Source organism: Triturus cristatus, chromosome 1_2 (assembly GCF_964204655.1).
Source record: "Triturus cristatus chromosome 1_2, aTriCri1.1, whole genome shotgun sequence".
NCBI lineage: Eukaryota > Metazoa > Chordata > Amphibia > Caudata > Salamandridae > Triturus > Triturus cristatus.
This window is the reverse complement of record NC_140580.1, coordinates 770,099,789-770,121,850: the sequence shown is the minus strand read 5'-3', so window position 1 is coordinate 770,121,850 and position 22,062 is coordinate 770,099,789. Positions and strand designations below refer to the sequence as shown.

The following is a 22,062-nucleotide window of genomic DNA, read 5'->3' as shown; positions in this document are numbered from 1 at the left end:
AAATCTTTCGAATTGATCTAGCGATGCCAGCATGTAATAGGAACAGTCCATTCGGTGCTCCGTGCTCTCGTACAAAGACCTCATGTGACATTAGGGTACCTTCCAAAAAAAAGCATGGTCATGATATGATGTAGCCTACTAATATTAAGCGCCGTACTCCTGCCTGGAACAAAACCGCATTGATCAGTATGTATTAGTTGCAGTATGAACTCACAGAGTCTAGTGGCCAACAGTTTACTCAATATTTTATAGTCAGAATTTAGAAAGGACAGAGGCCTGTATCCTGACATGTCAGAACCCTCACCTCCTGGTTTCAAAAGTGAAACCACAGTCGCCTGCAACGTAGTGAGGGGAAGCACACCTGAGTCCAGTGACGCTTGGTGCAGGCACTGTAAATGCGGTACCAGCAGGTCAGCATATACAGCATAAAACTCAATAGGTAGGCCGTCATTCCAGGGGTTTTATTGCGTGGTAAAACCTTAATCGCTTGTTTGATTTCCACACTAGTTACCGGTTTGGCTAGTTCTTTACTATGCCGTTGTATAAGCTGTGGAATTTGCAAACCCTCAAAAAAGGGCTCGTATTCTGTAATAGTATGTCCCGCTGGCGGCCTATATAAGTGTTCATAATAGCTCCAAAATACAGTGTTAATATCCAATTGAGTGTTTACTATATTGCCCTCCCCATTCCGAATCTCCAATATAGGGGATGGCGGGGGAGTATTTTTAACCAGTTTTGCTAGAAGGGGTCCCGCTCTATCTGCCTGAGTGTGTTGTTTCTGTGTGTATAATCGATAGTCCACTATGCGGTGTTCCTACAAAAGCTCCGCATATTGTATGTTGGCTTCCTGTAATTGTGACTGTCCTAGCAGCTTCCCTTTCTAATGTGTTCAATTTGCCTTCCAGTTCCTTAATGCGATCAATAAGGGCAAGCCGGACTCCCGCTTTCGTGCTAATTGTAACTCCCCTTATAACAGTTTTGAAAACGTCCCACTCCAGCTGACGCGTACTAGCAGTCCCTTTGTTTTCGGAGAAATAGTTGAAAATAGCATCAGATAATGTACTACGGAAGACTTGTTCCTCCAGTAGCAGGGGCTGTAACTTCCAGGTCGGTATTGGGGTTGGGATTATCCCCCATTGGAGAGTCAACTCTACTGGGTTGTGATCTGATAGTGTCTTAACCATGTGTAATACACTGCTAACAACACCAAGCATGGCTTTGGAGCAAAGAATTCTGTCTATGCGAGTATGTAATTTATGTGGTGGGGAGTAAAAGGAATACACTTTATGGTTCGGATTTTTCAATCGCTAAGCATCTTTCAGGTCCCATTCCCCCGCCCATCTCTTAAGCGCCTCTGCCTGTTTTCTGCATTCAGCTGCATGCAATCGAGGGTACGACCTGTCCAAGTCGAGATCTAATACCGCGTGAAGATCTCCCCCTATCACCCAAGGATAATCAGTCCATTCCGCTAGTGCCACACTAACTGTGTCCAGATATCTGTCCTGGTCAGTGTTCAGGACGTATACACTCCCAAGAACTATGTGCCCCATCCAATAAGCTGTGTAGCAATACATACCTGCCATTCAGGTTTATTTTTTGCTCCAATAATCTAAAGGGGGTATTATTTCTAACCCAGATCGCAGCCCCTCCTACAAATGCGGTGCATGATGTTAAAAACAAGTGTCCCCTCCACTTCCGCTGCAGTTTGAGTGCTCGTCATGATTAAGGTGAGTTTTTTGTAGGAAAGCTATGTTAAGCTTCCGTCTGTTCAGTTGCGCTAATATTCGGTGCCTTTTGTGGACTGATCTCATCCCCCTCACATTCAAAGTACAGAACTCATATGTGTTAAGCGACACCATCTGTATTCAGTAAATACTTTCTGTGTGGAGCATGTGAATCCCTACGCCTGTCAAGTGTTGCAGGGAGAAAGGCCGAGCATTCATAACTGTCTAAACTCCCCAATACTAGGTTCCTCTGAAAAACACCAGAGGACCAAACATTAAAGAGAGGTTCAACCTGAACCATAAACAAGAATTGCCATAGTGCAGTCGCTAGGGGGGAGGAGGTTACAACTGCCCCATTCTCGACAGACATTACTCTGTACTCAGTATGAATGAACTTAGTATGTCATCATAGTTCCCCTGTGCAAATACCAACCCCTAGACCTCTCATATACATCAATCAACATGGAACATATTACTTGTTATCATATACGTTACCAGTCCCGGCAAACCCTGCATTACAGTTCTAGTATTCTCTTGCCATCTGTGCGGTGATCGATGGGAACAATGTCAAACTAGCCTCGGAGTCCGAACGGACTGTAGCCACATATGACGACTGAGTCGACACCACTGCAGTTTGGACGTCGTGTGCAGCCAGTGCCGCCACCGTCAGGAGAGCGTCTTTTTGACTGGTCGTAATCTGGTCCTGAGAAGGAGTCCATGTCGGTATTTTCTGTCATGTTGGTCCTGGCATCCCGCTGCGTGAGAGGACTCTGTGTCTGGTCCGAAGCCGTCGGCATGAATGTTATCTCCAACCAATCTGCTACTTCTTCAGGATTATCGAAGAAAATGGATTTCTAACCATGAATGACTTTCAAGCGGGCCGGGAAAAGCAAAGCATATTTCAAATTCCGTGTTCGCAAGGTCCGCTTAACCTCCATGAAGGTGGCCCTGGCTTTCTGCACCGCCAGCGTGAAATTCGGATACTGGGAAATCGATTTGTTCTCAAAGCGAATAGGGGTGTTCTCCCTAGCAGCCCGCAAGATCGTGTCATGGTCTTTGTAATTCAGAATGCGTGCTATTAGTGGTCTCGGTGATTTCTTATTAGTCAAGCAGATCTTTTTTTAATGCATCCTGTTTGCCTTAATGGAAATGGGACTGCATTTAAAAAGAAAAATGTTCTGCATTGAAAAAGAAAACTCAACTTTTTTATGTGTTTAAGAGTTGTCAGTGGTCCCAACCTAGTCTTAGACTTGAGAGATTAGTGTGTAAATCAAAAATAATTGCTGTTAGCATGAGCTGAAGCCATCTTGTTTGTAGCATCCATTTTGTTAGCCTTGTGATTCTACCGTCTTCACTGTTGCTTGCTTTTCTATTCTGCTTGAGTCATCAGCTTTAGTTAACTCCTTCTATTCTAAGCTCAAGCAATGTATATGTGCTGAGAAAAGGCCTGTACCTGCTGGAATGCACCTGACTAAAGTCATAACTGTCAACTGTGTCTTGCAACTGTAAGCAGTTCTGCTCCCCCTCTCACTTTGCCGACTAGGTGATCTCCCATCTGCCCATGTTTGACGGTAGTTATTCCTGTGTATGCTTGTACCTTCTATTTGTAACTACATGCTTACTCTGCAACAAACTCTGTATATATAGCCTGTGTTCTGTGACTTCAAAGTACTACCTCAGGCAGCACTTGAGAGTGCTGTGTGGACGTAGTCCCACTCATGAGTGATTAATAAACTTGTTATTTGAATTCCAGCTTCAGTGCCAATCTCTATTGTGTTGGTTTAAGGACCCGTGGACAGAGAAGGGTGAAGCCTGCACTGGTGTGTCCCTAAAAAGGCACATTTCCACATTAGATTGAGGAAGTATCAATTTCATCTAGGATCAGCACACAGGTGCATTTTAGTCTTGCTGTTTTTCTACTTGCTGTTTGGGTGTCCATTGTAATGCATGAGAGACTATTTTGCAGTCAGCGAGCAGCCCAGGAGCAATGGGCAGCACGTGCTGACAAATACATATGAAAAATTAATGCTGCGGAAGAGGAAAATAACCCTTTGTTCTGTAGCATCCTTTATTGAGATTATTTTGTTTGTGCATGTGCTCCAGTACACAAACAAGCACTAGGGAGCCAGTATCACACGTTACAAATATCAAACCTACTGGCTTTGCCAATGCTTGATTAAATATCCATGCATGTGTGCATGCACTAAAACCTTTCTTTTCAAAGCACTGTACACCAAAATGGGAGGCTGTGGATATACATCTCAACATTTTTGGAAGCAGCACATAACTGGCTGCTTTTGCCTAGAGCTGGGTCTACATGAGGGCATTCTATACTGGGGTCTTCTTCTGAATCCACCTAAAGTCCTCACCATATAGAATTTCACAAAACAAACACATCTGGTTAAATAGACTCCTACAGACATTACAATGCATTTTTCACAAATACATCCTCAATCTAATGCTAAGGTATTGGATGATTAGATAACAAGTTCTTTTGTATGTCATCTTTACTCGTTTGCAGCCTGTCTCTGAATGCAAGTTTATTTGCACTTTTTCATTTACAAAACTGGAAATTGAATTTGCAGATTTCTAGACACCTCGGCCCTTCCCTGAAATTCTAGTCTGACGCTGTTAAATTCAATTCACATCTCTCTACTCCTGTGGCAAACATATTTTTGTGTGTGGAAAAAACACTCCAATTTTGCTACGTGAATCTTTGAAAGCTTTTTTTAATGACACCTGAAAAAAGGTTTGAAAACTAGCGTTTTGTTCGACCTTGATATAAATATTTTCAGCCAGTATAATAAAAGATATCACTATCTTGACTGATAGTATACCAAATGGAGAAGTTTCCCGCTCTGTAACCATTTGCAAATGTGTTCTTGTCAGAGACAAGAGAAATTGCCATTGCAGGATGACAAAATGGAGGACACAATCCCACTCTAATGGGCTTGTTGCGAGAAGGGTTTATTCAAAGGGACAGTTGGGAAGAAAAAAAGGTACATTAGCCAATGAGATGAATACCATCTTAGATGTCTGTAGTGTATGCATTAAAGCCTAATTAAACTTTAGAGCCTGAAGTTTGCTTGGAATTGTAAAAGTCTTTTGAAATTCTTAAGGGCCAGAACATGGAATTCTTAGGGGGTTTCTCAGACCAAGAACAAGTTAAGCTGAGTTGTCAGGGTATAGCAGTTACATCTATTCTTATTTTGGATTAAGCATGTAGTTGTATTGCCACTGGCCTGCCAATGTGTGTACTGTAGATTTTTTCTGTGGTATAAATAAGGGACGGACCCAAACGTGGACCTGACTGCGGCCTCTGTGGGTGGGAATGTGGTGTGTCCATGTATGGCAAGTGTGACCAGACCCAGATATTAGTACTGGTGTTTGCCAATATGGTGAATGAGGACAAATGGTGGAAAGGAGATTACTGAATTGGTGTGATATATGGCCTTTAGGGTCTCACACTCATGAAAATCAGATGTACTTTTTGATATCAAGACTGATTTGAAAATGGCTGGGTCCAAACTGGAATGGCGTGGCAAGCAAACAAATGATGGATTTAACTCAGACCTGTGACTGGGGGGTCAATGTTTGATTTGTTCAACATTCCGTCCATCATCTGTTCTTTTTGCATTTATCACTACTACAGCAGCTGTTGTGAGAACTGTTCATAATATAACATTTAAGGTATGCACAGTATCAGTAAAGGTTTTCTATCTCCAGGATTTCCTTTGCGAGAATACTCAGCCTTGCTCTTTATTTGAATGCTTCCCGCTATGCTTCAACAGAAAACCTCCCATTGCAAATGGACCAATTGCAGTGGCCCTCTTGTTGTCTCTCCAGCTGCTTGATTGACCTCTCCACACCTTGAAACACTACTAGGAACCCCCACATAAGTGGCAGTGGGCACAGAGGTGCCTGATGTGACATTTGTTTTAATTCAAAGCAGTGATCAAAGTCCATGTTCATTCCAGTAAGCTCTTGCTTAGAGTCCTAACCCTATGTAATAACATGCTCACTGTCCACTGGAAGTGTTTGTCAATTCGTCTGTGATATATAGTGCTACATAAATAGGATTTCAATACAATAGTAGTTAATGTAGGAATAGTTTTAACAGCTTTTCAACTTCAGTGCCCCACAGGCCTAACCAGGACCAGAGTGGAAACTAAAATCAAACTTGGCAGAAATGTGCAAACCAGGATGAACTACAAAGGTGGTAGAAAGGAGGAGGCCCTTCATGATTGTGTAACGGTAGCTCAGAAAGCAGCCCCCTGGGGGAAATGCCAGACTAGCCTATCTGGCCCTTTGTAACTCAGTCCACCACTTGGGACAAATGATAGCAGCATCAGTGGCCATTGGATAAGCGTGCATAGTCGGGTGCCAGTTTGCTGCCGACACATGGCACTCCCATTCTCTGTCACAAGTATTCATGACCCTGTGTACGTTGAAGCCATGAGCAAGGGGCATAGGGGCTGATTTATAGTTTGGCAGATGGCTTACTCCATCGAAAGTGTGATGGATGGCCTGTCCACTGTATAACAAGTGCATTAGGATACATTGGCGTAACACAGGCCCCCACAGGACCCCGCAGCCCCGCGGTGCAGGGGGCCCCAAGTTCCAGCGGGCCCCCTCAGCACAGTACTCTGCCCAGAGAGCTCCCTAATGGGTCCGGATGGAGCCCCTCCAGGTACGTTTCTGGGGGGCCCCCCTCAAGTTTAGTTACGCCAGGGTTAGGATATATTACATTTGTAATTAGACAGACGGGATATCCTTCATGTTTGTGACGCAGTACCCATTTGCCAAACTCTGAATCAGCCCCATAGATTGCTTTTTGGAATATACCAGTCAGTAAATTATGCAGCTGCCATCTGACTTCTGAGAAGATATGAAAGACAGACCACACCGCTTGTTAAATCTGAGGTGTGTGGGGCGGGGGGTTCTTTGCAACTGGAACCTCTTCTATGCATACCCTTGATGCAGAATGGAGAAACAAAACTGTGTTTGTAGGTATATTTAGCAATTTCAGTTTTATAGAGCGTTTGTTGGCTCTAAGACAAGTACTTCTGATAGAACATACAATGATAACCACATATGGATCCAACTAGCTATAACAAATAAAGATTTCAGCATCAATTATATTATAAAATTCAATGTAGAAAGCTAAAAAGTATTTCGCAGCCCTGGTGAAAAAAATGTGAAATCTAAACATTTTCCAGAATAAAATCCTAAATTCGGATGCCAGCCAAGACTAGCGCATGTAACAAGAACATGAAGTTCTGTGTAGCTATTTGTATTGCACATTTACATGCTAGTCAAAGGCTTCACAGGTCCAGATGACGCAGCTTTGGAAAACACATCCACCTCTGTCGCATTATGTATCACATGTGTTATCATGTTCCATTTTGTCTCAGCTTCTATTTCAAGTAAATAAAACAAATCTAAACCTGGCCAATCATTGGCTATCTCTCGTCCCCCATGAAGTTAGTGGGAGAAGAAAAGAGAGGGAGTTGTGTGACTCCAGTGCTGTGGAAGTGAAGGGGGTTGAAGGGGAAGAGTAGCATAATGAGGTATAAAAATTTCAAGTGATGTAATTTCTTATTACAGGGGATGTGAAAACCCACTTGAAATGTGGTAAGAAAATTAGTGACAAGAATGTTTGAGGAAATACACACGCCCAGGTGTAACAACAATAACTACACCTTCACCTACCTGGAGCAATCTCGAAGAGGTGCTTTCCAGATTCCTCTGCGTTGGGGATGAGTTCGGTCACTTGGTTCCCTTGTAGCTGGATGCACCCCTATGGAGAAAGAAGCGTGAAAGCATGAGCGGGAGAGGAGCTTAGCACACGGGGAGCCAAGGAGCTTCCAGTGGAAGGCCTCCTAGTGAACATAAACCCAGGAGTGAGAGAAGCTTGGCACAGGATAGCAGAAACCAGAATACCGCAAGTTGACCACATCATGGAGTGCCACAACCTTTTACAATGAATATGGATTCCTAGCAGCACAAATACACACATGCATGCATAGGTACATGCACATTAGTGAAGCTTTGCATAAAAAGAACCAGTCCACGTATCTTGGAATGAGGAAAGCTAGTAGAATGAAACAAGCATACTGAGAGAAGTACACTCTTAAAAATAAAGCTTGTCGCAAAAGGAAGCAGGATAGCAACAGGCAAGCACAGGCATCAAGGAGTTGTATGCCATTTGTAAAAGAAACACTAACTGCAGAGGGCCACGTTTTTTCTTAGGAGCCCGTGATTCATACTGCTGAATGTCAGTGTTACCAAATACAGCTGTCTCGTTTGCTAAAGACATTTTGGGTACTTTGTGAAAGTAGACATAGGAATGCATTCTGCCCGTTGCTTACCATTGGCTTTGTGGTTTGTAACTCACATTCCATTTTCTGGCTTTCTATTTGCTGGCTTTATTTGCTTTAGGCTGTCCATCTCGAGTTTGTCCCTCCTGTTGCCCCAACCCTGTTTACTGTATTCTTCCATGAGCTCACTTTCTGTAAATAGGCCTTAAATCGTGTTCTTATCTTATCACATGGCTGTGCTTTCAAAGACAGAAGTCAAATGTCAGAATCTCTCTTCTAGAGAGCTTGGTATTTATTTTTCTTTCTCTGACTTCAAAGTGAGTACCCATGTAAGAGGAGGGGTGCAGTATGTTTTTTTTCAATTCTACCCTACTATAATCCACCCAATGTACCCGACTCCAATCTTCTCCACTCCACTCCAATCTACCTATCCTAATCCACCCCAGTCCACTCTTCCCCAATATATCCCACTCCAATCTACCACAATATATCCCACTCCACTCTACCCAATCTACTCCACTCCAATCCATCCCACTCAACTCCAATCTATCCCACTCCACCCCAATCTCCCCCAATTCTATCTACCCCACTCCAATCTACCACACTAACCTACCTAACTCACCCACTCCGCCCAACTGTAATCTACCAAATCCAACCTACTCCATTCAACTCAAGCCTATCCCAAATCCACTCTACGCCAATCTACCCAACTCCACTATACTCGCATCTACCCTATTCCACTCCACCCCAAACTACCCTACTCCAATATACCCCATCCCACCTTACCCCACTCAATGCTACTGACTTTTAGCCATGCTGAACAGCAGCCACATTGGTCCACAACATGGCTAAAAACCCATTGTTAAAGCCATGACTCTCGCATACATGAGACCTATTGGCTTTGCAGATGCTGGTTTATTTCTGCTTTCTCCTTATGTCACTGCTTCCCTTTCTTTCTCCTCCTCCTTTTTCCTTTTCTCCTGCCTTTCTCTCTCGCTCTAGGACAATGTCTGACGATAAAAAACAAGTCTGGTGCCTACTACCGTCAACCACCTGCAAAAATTAAGCACTGTCCAGTCACGGTCGCTACATGTAACAGCTGTGGGGCGGTGGGGCCAGGTGAGGGGGGATTTCGCGAGACGACCATGAGGGAAAATTAAATAAACAATTAATTTTCCCTCGTGGTCATCTCTCGAAATCCTCCCTCACCTGGCCCCACCGCCCTACCGCTGTTATCTGCAGCGACAGGGGCTGGCACTGTCTGAAGAATGACTCGTAATAAAGAGAGGATCCTAGGTCTGTATGTGAAGATAGAAGGACGAACACGAATTCTGAGGGAAATAAGCACCCAGGGCTGAGTAAAGGTCAGAGGACTAGGACCCATGATGTTACTTTTGTAAAGTAACAGGTATTAGATGAGACATCCGAGCTATTTAATCCGTAATAGTAAATTAAGTTTTCTGTAGCAGATGCCGGCAATCCCGTTAAATGTAATAAATTGCTAATCTATTTCAAATACAAGAAGGACAATTTCTATGAATTTAGGGGCATATTAACAACAGCCAGCGATAATTATCGCTGGCCGTGCTTAGCGATAATTATATTATCGCAGGCTATCTCTGGTATTTATCGCCCTGGTAGCGCAGGGCGATAAAAATTCCAGAGATAGCGAGGTTATCGCCCTTTTGCAGGGAACTTCGCTGGTTTTCCAGCGATGTTCCCTGCAAAAGGGCTATGACCTTGCTGATACAGGGTCGTATCAGCATAATCCACCCCCTATGTTAGGGATGGCCAAGTCAGGATGTTAGCAGACGTTAGGTTTTGGTGAAAATGGCCGTTTTCGCCAAAATCTAATGTGTGCTAAAATCATGTGGGCTGCCTTGTAAATATTGCGATGTAAACATCAGCGATATTTGCAAGGTAGTCCATCTTGGGTACGCCCAGTAACGCCCACTTTGCATCTCATTGGAGATGCAAAGTGAGGCGTTGGGAAAAAGGGTGCTAACATGCGATTATGCATGTTAGCACCCTCTTGTAAATAGGGCGCTGGTTTTATCTCCGCTTTTTTGGCTTTGTAAGCCAAAAAAGCGGAGATAAAGCCCTTGTAAATATGCCCCTTGGAACGGAAAATCATTGCCTGCCCAGTATAAATTGTTTGCAAAGCATCAAGTCGCCTGTATGACGCAACATTAAAAGAGGGCTTGTAACTAGGGCTACCAGGAAGCTCATATTCTCGGCGATACCCGCTTTGTCCAGCCTGGATATTCAAATAGCGAAAGCATCCATTTTAGGAGTTGTAGTCATGGCTCAATTCAATTAAAGTAATTAGATGAATCCACTTGATGATTGCGGCAGGCCTGCACGCCAAGCAAGATAGTATGTCGGTGACATGGGGCCATCTGGTAACCCTGCACATATGACTCACTCATAGCGTGGAGTCATCTATCTGCTGTGATATTTCTGCTGTGCCTCCGGGAATCCATTTCTCTGTGCCCTCTGACCCCGCGCAGTAACGCAGCGTAAGTGGCTCTGTACATTTCATGATGATGCGATCCAATGACCGGCCCGTCAGAATGGATGGCTTCTGCCTACTCTGCACTCTCCTGGTCTGTGCAGGCTCTTCCGTTATTAATGAAGGTTTATAATCCCGCTGGGAGCACGGAGAACGCCAAGAGTTGTTTATTAGCAGGATACGCAGAGGTTCATCACTAAGGGGGCTGTTACTCAGTGAGGAGGGCAGAGGATGTTCAGGTAGGGTTTCCCAAATCAAGCAACAAAGACAGTGTACAGTGGGACATTTCTGCCACGATGCACGCATGGTGCATTCTGGGATTTTTATTACACTAAGAGGCATGGGCAGGGCCAAGTGAGCAATCCATCACAGGGAAACAGTCTGGAAATGGAAAAAAGTATACTCTGGAATCAGTGCTTGAAATGGAAAAATAGAAGTGCAGGCACGCTGTATCAGAGTACCTGCTTGTTTCTGGGAAGTGCAGGTACTCTCTAACTAAAAGTATTACATCACTCTTGAGAAGGGCCGGTACTCTCCCTCTCAAAATAAAAAGGTGCCGGTACACTGTCTGACCCACCTCACATTTTTTCACATTCTTCCTGACCAATGTACCTGTATCATCCTCAATCTTTGGGGTACGTTTGTTGTTGAATGTTTTATTCAAAATAATTGAACACACATGGGAGGTATGACTAAATAATATAAGCATAGCCATACCCAGGAGGTGTATTTGATACCCAATGGATTAAGAATGCATACGTTTTTTATGTGTCAGTCACAACCGTGCCTTTTTGTTGAATAACTTTCAGAGTACCTGCTTGCTTCTGAGAAATGCTGGTATTCTCCAATTAAAAGTATTACGTCACTCTTGAGAAGTCCCTTTCAAAATAAAAAGGTGCCGGTACTCCGTACCATTTTGTGCCGGCCCATTTAAAGCACTGTCTGGAATCCCATGAACTTTAGAGGGGCACAGCTTGAGGGGCGGTGTCATGAGGAGTGGAACCAAAAGCAGTCAATGCATTATTTTTTGGCAAACTCTGATAGCACCAAAATTGTCAACAAAGAAAAAATGTATCTCCAACTGAGAGTGTTAAGCACTGTTTTGAGTAAGATGAAAAATAAGGGGGTTCATAAATGATATGTAGCCTAAGAAGAGTAATTGAGAATCTTTTATAAGAGGTGTGGCCTCTGCAGTGCTTAATTCGTCAAATATTAGGTGCCAGGGCTCTGACCTGCAGGCCCACACATCGCCCTTGTCATCACTGCCAAAACAGCTACTAACCATCTCTCTTGCATGTAAATGCGACAGTTCAGATTATTCCCCTAAAGGAATGGCTGGGGAGGCAGCTATTAGCAATTTTAATATATAATGTATTCCTAAACTACCGCGGTTCTGCTCATCTCTAAATTAGATGAGCAGCGCCACCATGTGGTGGACTGTTCTAAGTATGGTGTTGACAATTAGGTGCCGGTGCTGAGCACCGGAAACAAATTAAATGCCGGTGCTTAGCACCGGAAAGCTCCGGCTCAAATTAAGCACTGGGCCTCTGTAAGTAAGGGTGTGTTCTTATATCAGCTTCCTCCTGCTCCTGGTCATCCTCCTCCTGACCCTCATCCTCTACATGATCCGTCTGCACCTCTTCATCATCTTCCTCCAGGTCTCTCCCCTTCCTGTTATTTCTCATCATCCTTCTTCTGGGCCTATCTTCTGCTCTTCCTCTTCGTCTTTCTACTCTCGGCCCTCTTCCTCCTCTATTGGATTTCTTCCTGACCCTCCTCGTACTCCTAGTCTTCTTTAAGGCCCTGGTCTTGTTTCTGCTAGTCCCAATCCTCCTAATCATTGTCCTAGTTCTTCTAGACCCTTGTCATCCCTTTCCTCCTCGCCCTCCTCCTCCTGCTGGTTCTCTTCTTGGTCCTCCTTCTGGCCTTCCTTCTTCTAGTTCTACTGCTTAGCCTCCTGGTCCTACTCTTTCTGGTCCTCAGCTGGTCCTCAAAGTCTTATTATAGGCACATGTAGGCCTGGACCTGTTCACGCCCCACCTTGTCTGCTTATCCTAAATCCTTTTGATGCCAGTCCAGTTGGTGCTGAGCCTCATTATTCTGTTCCCCCTGATCCTCCTGGTTCTGTTCTTCCTGGCACAAGCATTGGCTCATACTTATAGGCTGCGGAGGTCTCTCCTTTCTGTTTCCTTATCTTTTTTTTATTGTACCAATAGTGAATACTTGCTTATTGTTCGCTATGGGATTATTAACTAAAATGCTGACCGCCAGGTCGGGCAACTCAATATCAGGTAAGTGAATTGCAAAAGAAGGAAGTTGAAAGCTGGAACCAGGCATCTCTACAGTGGTTCCAACTTTCAGTTTACTGTTTCAGTGCTCAAGGTGGTAGGGAGTTGTGTTCCTTCCCCAAGTGGCCATCCATCACTAGCAGCTGAAGCTACATAAAAAAGTGTCAAATGTTTGTGGGTGAGAGAGAGAGTACGTGTGTGTGTGTGTGTGTGAGAGAGAGAGAGAGAGAGAGAGAGAGAGAGAGAGAGAGAGAGAGAGAGAGAGCGTGTGAATGAAACGCAGCAAGTGAAAGTGAGGGAATGGGGGAGTGGGTGAGTATTAGCAAGTGTAGGAGAATGTAAGTGTACTGTTGTTGAGAATAAGTAAGTCAGAGTGAGTAAGAATAAGTGAGAATAAAAGAGTGAGACTATGAGAGTAAGGGAGTGAGTGAAAGTGAGAGCAGCAGGTAAAATTAGTGTGTGTGAATGAGAGTGAGGGAGTATGAGGAAATTTGAACGCTAGTAAGAGTGAGGAAGTGTGGTTGCAGATGAGCACAAATGAACATGAGTGAATGAAAGTAAGTCAGTAGAGGGGTGTGTTTTAAGTGTGTTACTCTTGTCCGTATACTGTTTGCTCTGACATGCTGGAGCTAATTCTTGCCATATTATGCACCATTGGAAAAATGCCAGCAGTGGCATATTGGTGGTAATTATTGACATGAGGGGTAACTGGCAAACTGTCTGAGATTATTGGCTTATGGCTGGTGCTGTTATGCCAGAGGCTCTTGGTAAAGGGAGGACAACCACGGTATATGGGGAAGTGGGGGGAGGGGGGCTCATGAAAACATGCTGGCCCTAACATACTAGAGACAATTTTTAACATATGGGTCACACATGGTTCTTGACATAAGGAACCAATGAAGGATAGGTATAATATCACAATTTTCCAATCAAAAATTGGATTATATGTTTTATTCAAAAAATGATTTAGATATAATGCAATTACTACGAAACAAAAATAGTGAGCAGCCCGTGAGTTGTAAAAGGAAATCAGCCGATTTCCTAACCGCAGGCAAGTGACTTAAAATGTGACTTTTTGTGTTTGTGAAATAAAGATTATTGAAAGTCACAATGAATCAACATCTCGTGCTCAAATAAAAAATTACAATGTATCATCAAGAGATTAGAGATGTAAGTCGACGACGTTTCGATCCCCAAAGAAGTGGTGGGATCTCTTCAGGACTAACCGATTGATGGAATGCCTGGGAAAGAATGCCTGGGTAGGTAAGGGAAGAAGGGGCGGGGGGGAAAACGGGAAGGAAAAGAAAGGAGGGAAAGGATTATTAAAATAGAAAGGAAAAATTAAAGGCGATTGCGCTGTAGGGCGCATTGGGCAATTCCAGGATAAAGATGCGCTGGAGAGGGAAAGCAGTAAGCATGCTAGGGATACAAATTGCAGGAGGGGTGAGAGGGGGCGGGGTAGAAAGAGGATGTATGGTAAGAAAAATAGAAGGTGAGGGAGCACCAAGGTGAGGAAAAATTCCATAAATTAGGGGACAAGTATAGGAGAATTAAGGAAGAGGGAATGGGTAGAGAGAATGAGATGTGAAAGGGGAGTGGGGTAGTGCCTTAGTGGGAAAGGAAGAATGGAGGTTGGGGGGAGAGAGAGAGAAGGAAGAACTTACTGTGAAATGGACAGCAGAAAAAGGAAACATTTTTGATGGTAACTACTGTCAACAAGTGAAGGGTACCAGTATGGGTGCCGTTTTTGCTCCAAATTTTGCCATACTTTATATGGATTGGCTGGAGACACACCGCATACTATCTCCCATGAACCCCTTCAGAAATTCTATTCTGGAATGGAAGCGGTACATTGACAACATTTTCCTGATCTGGAACAACAGTGAGGAGAACCTCACCGAATTCAAAGATTGGCTCAACTCACACTGCAATGGCCTCAAATTCACTGCGAACTACAGTAAAGACGAAATTGCCTTTCTTGACCTTTCTATCATAGCTCACAATGGCGGTCTTTATACTACACTTTATCGCAAACCCACAGAAAAGAACACTCTACTATCCTACAACAGCCATCACCCCAGAGCCCTGCGAGACTCCCTTCCCTACTCACAATTCCTTAGAATACGCCGCAATTGTTACCTTAAGAAAGACTATTTTGCGGAAGCCTCCATCCTTTCCAAAAAATTGACCAACAGAGGCTACCCACGTAAACTAGTAAAACTAGCCCTTAAAAGAGCATGGTATTGCCCTAGGGACACACTACTCAGTCCCAAAGAGAAAAGAAGGGACGACAAGATAGTTTGCGTTATCACATTCTCACCCATCTCAAACACAGTTAGGAAATGCATTCTAAAACATTGGCCAACAATTAACGCTGGCACTTTGAAGTTTGAACGCCCTCTCTTTGCTTTCAAAAAAAGCAAAAACATAAAAGACAACCTCGTAAGGGCCGCACTCCCCATCAAGACAAAGGACCAATCCCTTAGAGGCGCATGGGGCTTACCACCACTACTAGGCCACTTCAAGTGCGGGAATTGCAGCGTGTGTAACCTCACTAAAGACACGAAAAAATTTGTGCATGGTAACACTGATGTCACTCTTTTACATTTCTCAAACTGTAATACCACCAATGTGATATATGCTATTACCTGCCCCTGTGACTTGATATATGTTGGACAAACGACGCAAAAGATCAGGATTCGGATTTGCCAACACAGAAGTCGTATACGCTGCAAAACACCTAATGCGCCACTTGTGGACCATTTCATCAACCTGAACCACACTGAGGACGACATCAGATGGCAAGTCATTAACGTGATTCAGCAACCCTCAAGGAACACTGACATTGCTGCTATTTTGGACAAAGAGGAACTAAAATGGATAATTCGTACTGACAGCCTGCATACCGGGCTTAACCGACTGGAGGACTGGTCCAATCTTCTGTAAACCATCATTGTCTGATAGTGTTGTCCACATACTGTGACTGATTTGCCCCCCCTTCCCCCCTTTTATTCCTTTTACTCCTTTTACTCCTTCTTATTATAGCGACCTTCCCCACATCTTCACTCTTCAACCTCACTCTCCCTTTGCCATTGGTGCTGGTTATTCCCCCTACATGTAATCCCCTTCACCCCACTGTGCCTTCCTACTCACATGTATGTACTCTTAATTTCCCTTTCCAACATGGCCACGCCGCCCCTCTCTCCCCGTCCCGGGCCTCTTCTCCCCTTCCATTTCACTCATCACTCGGGACACGCCCCCATGTCATCGCACACCCTCTCCTACGTAGGAGAATTCATAATGCCCGCCCCTTCCGGTCCGACACTCGCTGCAGACCCGGGAACTTCATTGCGAGCACTGTTCTCGCTACGGAGATCCAGCTGATCATCCTTCAGGTAATGTGATCGCTATGCCTACTCCCATCGGCCCCCCCATACCTTCGGCTAATGTTCGCCCTACCGGCACTTATTCCCCCTTTTTCCCGCCCCCAGAACCTCTACCATTCGTCTGATTACAGTTGGTTCTCCGCTGTCCGGCCCCCAGGAGTGATTACTCGCGGGAACTCTGCCGTCTTCCTTGACCTATACGGACCTACAAGTATTTTGTCCTAATTCCCAGGTAATTATCACCCTACCTTACCACCGGCCCCTGTGCTGGCTTCCATCACGCCAACTACCGGCACTCACACTCCCCCCCTTTCCCGCCTCCAGTTCGGCTGCCAACGATTGAGCTTCCGCCGTCCGGCGCCACGTATAGAGTGCTCGTATTGATCACTCGCGAACACTCCACCATCATCAATAACCATGATGGTTCCTTAAGACTATTGACACTATTCCCAGGTAATTATTACCCTCTTTTTCATGCGGCCCTGCGACATTCCATCCCCTTCACTCCCCCTACTTTTACCATCTCGCCCACAGGTCCTTTTCCGCGGGACAGTGGACCCCTTCCGCTCCATCCTACCCGAACTGCACTCTGCCTACGCGCGCAGATACGTGCAACTCACGGTCCGGCTGATTTTCCGAACGAAGCGGATCTCGCTCAACTTTTCCTTTTTCTGCTGTCCATTTCACAGTAAGTTCTTCCTTCTCTCTCTCTCCCCCCAACCTCCATTCTTCCTTTCCCCCTAAGGCACTACCCCACTCCCCTTTCACATCTCATTCTCTCTACCATTCCCTCTTCCTTAATTCTCCTATACTTGTCCCCTAATTTATGGAATTTTTCCTCACCTTGGTGCTCCCTCCCTTCTATTTTTCTTACCATACATCCTCTTTCTACCCCACCCCCTCTCACCCCTCCTGCAATTTGTTTCCCTAGCATGCTTACTGCTTTCCCTCTCCAGCGCATCTTTATCCTGGAATTGCCCAATGCGCCCTACAGCGCAATCGCCTTTAATTTTTCCTTTCTATTTTAATAATCCTTTCCCTCCTTTCTTTTCCTTCCCGTTTCCCCCCCTTCTTCCCTTACCTACCCAGGCATACTTTCCCAGGCATTCCATCAATCGGTTAGTCCTGAAGAGATCCCACCACTTCTTTGGGCATCGAAACGTCGTCGACTTACATCTCTAATCTCTTGATGATACATTGTAATTTTTTATTTGAGCACGAGATGTTGATCCATTGTGACTTTCAATAATCTTTATTTCACAAACACAAAAAGTCACATTTTAAGTCACTTGCCTGCGGTTAGGAAATCGGCTGATTTCCTTTTACAACTCACGGGCTGCTCACTTATTTCACCACATATATTTTTGTTTCGTAGTAATTGCATTATATCTAAGTCATTTTTTGAATAAAACATATAATCCAATTTTTGATTGGAAAATTGTGATATTATACCTATCCTTAATTGAATGGGACCTTGTTTCTTATAAATAACTTTCCACCCTTGGTCCCCTCTGATCAATAGGGTTTCCTTGTCTCTACTTTGATAAGGAACCAATGGCATCTGTGGGGCATCCATGACAAATTGCTGGCTCTCGCACCATGGAGGTAACTGTTGACCTATAAAGAGGGCACCCACAGCACATTTTGAAAAACATGGGACCAACTCCTGTAGAACATCATGCTTCATTGGCCTGGCACACCATTAGCAAATATGTGTGAAAGTATGCTTTGAAAGGCACTATTTGACCCCACATTTGTCAAAAATGTTCTCTAGGAAGAACCTGTTTGATCCTTCCTAAAAGAAGTTGCATTTGCTCACTTTGCTCGCTGGAATATGATGCTGGTATTACTCCTCACCACTTTTAAAGATGACTAGCCTCCACTGTTTGGCACTGGCCAAATTGACCCCTGACCACCTGGCCTTTATTGTTTTGAACCCACCCCTAGTCCTAGTCCTATTGGCTGTGGAACACCTGGCCCTGTTCCTATGGTGCTTCTCCTCCTGGTCCCTTCTCCCCTGACCTCATCATCCTGGCCCTGGTTCTCTTAATTCTCATGGTCCAGATCCTGTTGTTATCCTAGTTCTTCCGGTCCTTGTTATACTGTTGGTGGTCCCCCTACACAACCTCCTGCCTTGCTCCAGGTTACTGAAATTTATTGTCATAGTCACATTTGTCAAAACAAAGAATCTTCCACTGCTGTCTGAAAAGTAGGTCAGGCACAGATGCGGAGCTAACCGGTGCAACCTCGCTCAGCGCATGCTGGAGTGCCCTCTCTAAAATCCTCAGGACTCTATTGCATAGATCTGTCAACGTTAGGAGTCTAGCATGTGTGTAGCCCAGAATTGTTTGGTTGTACTATCATAAGTTCTGTTTGTTCTTCTCCAAGCATGCTTTTATATTATCTAAATATGTTGTTATTTTCATAACCCCTCTTCATTGATCCTTGCATTCATTCTCAAATGACGTTTCTTTTTTCCTTGTGTTTTTTTTTTCTTCCCCCTTTTGTACCTCCGACAATACAAATTGTGAAGCGCTCTGATACTCATCTGGGTCTTGTTCGCGCTATACAAAACTTTATAAATAAATAAATAAACTGATGCCCTGAGAAAGTCATAGCCAGAAATGCCACACAACTTGTATTACCTTAATATTGTATCATTTCAAATCAAGACAGTAATGTTGCACTTTTCATCTTTTCATCAAAGATTGCTACCAGAAAAATGTAATTCATATTCTAGCCTAACAAGCATTTTATATTTTGTTCAAGAAGAGAATATTTATTCTGACCAATGACACTATGACAACAAATTTGGGAGGCGCATACATTCAAAATTTTTACGTTTTAATGTACTATACCTAATACGATCCTACAGGAAGTCCTAAACCCACCATATCGTCCTCCATGTCATTTAGGTGCTGACTTCAAGAATGTCTCTGTGGTTTTGTGTTCTTTTTGTAGTAGTTTCCGGAGTTTTAGGGCTGGGGTGGAGAACCAGAGAGGACATCATAAAAAGAGAGCCCTTTAAGTACAACTTTCAACTCATTTTTGTTTCTTGAGGATACAAAGTGTAGCCAGGACGGGTGCCTAGTGCAGTCAGGCCCTGCCCAATGAAAACACTCTGGTTAAGAGATCTGAGCTTATGCAGCAAGTATGGGAGTATGGCAGCGGCAAGTTAACTTCTGTGGTTAATGCATGTCTGCTGTAGAGAGGATGTGGCCTTACGGCTAGAGTGGTGACTTGACTCTGGGGAACCGGGTTCGAGTATCGGCAGGGACGCACAACATCCTGTGATTCTGGGCAAATCACTTAATATCCCCGTGCCTAACAAACAATTAATGTGTCTGTCTGTAACACAATTGGTGCTCATGTAAAGCGCTCTGATACCTTCGGGTCAAGTTTGTGCTATATAAACTCCAGAAAAAAAGATAGAGAGAGATATTCATGCTCTTGTCTCAGGTTAGAATCATCAAAACATAGCACAGATGGTTGATGTGCTTGCTTATTTGTATTTTATATAAGATCGCTCAGTGGGTTAATGCTTTTGTTGCAGAGAGCCTTGTGTGTCCTAGGGGTATGTATTTATTTATATATTTATTTATCACTCCAGAAGAATCTTTTAGTGCTGGCAGGAAGAACTGAGGTGGTTACTTGCTGAAGAAACAGAGCAGTTTACAGCTTTTCTGAAGTTCATAAACTGTGGGATGGTTTGGATTTCTGTTCCATAGTGTGCATCATGGACTTTAAAGGGCCTGGCACCCCATCTGGTATATTTGGTAGAGGGGACTACAAAATTAGCTTTCTTGCTTGATCTTAAAGTTCTGGTGGTTACATATTTCTTATTTTTTTTAACCAAAAATGTAGACACGCAGCAGTTGTAGATTTGTTTAAAACACATTTCTGAAATGATGTTGTTTTTGGAGGGGACCTAAATGGCTGGATTTCCATAGACTAAACCATACTGAATTTAGGCATTGGCAACAGCGATTTTATATGAGAAAGAAATGTGTTTTGTCATTCTAATCCGGTGGTTGCATAGTTTAGTCATTTTGGCAATCAGTTTTTCGATATTAATATTGGAGTCTAAAATTGCTCGAATGCCCTAAACTCAAGTGACTGGCTGAGGGCATTTGTCAAGAGTGGATGGCCAGAATGAGGCTTCCAATAGATTAAGACTGTTAAAAACTTGACATACGTCTCATTAATCTGGCATAATTAAGAATAATTTTTAGGGTTTCGAATTACAAAAATTGCATGTAATGCCAGAGATTACACTATTAAACTGCCTATCATAAATAAAATGTCCATTGCGAGGAAAATCTTAGGGGCCGATTATGATGTCGGTTGTAAAGCCTCTGACCATAGGTCAGAGGCTTTACGACCGACATCGTCGGTTTAAATTCCAACTGGCTGATTATGATGCAGTGGGTCAGAATTGAAACCAGCCGGTCATTCTGGCTGGCTTCCGACGGACTCAAGGAGCCCGTCGGCCGGTCAGAACCAGCCCACAATCCATATGGAAATGGTTTACGCCATCCAGATTATGATGCACGGTTTCCGGCAGGGTTTCCATGCTGGCCTTTCTGATATGAAAACCCTGTTGGAAAGTGTGTTTGGGGGCTACTAGAGGGTCCCCGTTCCATTGCGGCCTCCGGTTGGGGGCTTGAGGTGCCTGCAACGGGCTGCAGGGATTAACACAATCTCACATTTCTCTATGGGAATTTGTGTTACAGACGGTTTACGGCCGTAACACAAGCTCCCATACAGAAATGGGAGAATGTGACCGCGTGCTGTTGCATCACAATTAGGCGGTGGGGACTGCCAGCCGGAGGTCGGTCGGTCCCGTTTCTGCCACGGTGTTGGGCGGAGGAAACTCTGGAAGCAGATTATTGGGTTAATTTTGGGTGCACATTTTTTTTTTATGGGGCTATGCAGAGGCAATGCCCTAGAGAGTGAGGTTGCTGTACATACAGAATTATCTTCCTCTTCCTGTCATGAAGATTCCTCCTGTGTCCTGCTCTTTGTTATTTTGTATTTGGATTTTGTGTGGAAAGCATCACTCTCCCTTTGTTTGCAATCTCCACTGTATCATTCACCTTTAGAAGTTGAATGTTTTACTTTTATGGGAAAATCATTTAGATGCTATGTAGTTCTTTGCAAAATGTTTGTTTGTTAGTTGCTGATGGCCTAGAGTACAAATTAGGGAATGTGCAGGCAGGCACATGTGATATTACAGCTTAATGGACATTTTTGGATTGTGGAGGCCTGGGGTTAATAACATTACTACATTTCCCCCATTTTTGTGCACATTTTTCAATATATGTCTGCATACTATGGAGAGTTGTATTTTTTTAGGCCTAGCCTACAGTAGGCCTTAGATGTATTTTAAATAACTGTTTTTACATTCTCACTGCTCGTCTGCTAGGGATATCTTTTATTGTTAGGGCTTGTGGACGGGGCTGCATTAATGCCAAATGCATGTTATTTTTTGTCTGCGTATGCCTGTTGGTGGCTAGGGTGAGGGTGGCCCCAGGAGTCCAGGCCCATAGCCTGACATTTTCCTTGGTTCTTCCCCATGTACTTGCCCAACATTTGTGTGTGTGTTTGTGTGAGATGGTTGAATAATTTGTTTTGATAAATGTTTAGAAGTATTTTGCAGGGATTACTGCTGCCTTGTGCTGTTTGGGGCATTTTTAAGGTTGATTTTAAACTTTTCTCACTGTTTCCATTTTGCAGTGTTGTTGAATTTTTGGTGGCAACTTTACTGGCATTTTACTAGGCCCACAGATAGTACCGGTCACATTTTGGGTGTATACTTTTGTAATCCTTTCC

At 43.9% G+C, this 22,062-nt stretch overlaps 1 protein-coding gene across 1 annotated transcript in view; it reads right to left on the bottom strand.

Moving 5' to 3' along the window:
• ARHGAP22 (Rho GTPase activating protein 22) overlaps nucleotides 1–22,062 on the bottom strand; it is a 399,917-nt gene that overhangs the window by 254,620 nt on the left and 123,235 nt on the right. Inside the window, exon 3 of the mRNA XM_085608768.1 lies at nucleotides 7,437–7,524. Within this exon, the coding sequence (XP_085464894.1) occupies nucleotides 7,437–7,524 (88 nt within the window). The remainder of the gene's footprint in view (nucleotides 1–7,436; nucleotides 7,525–22,062) is intronic.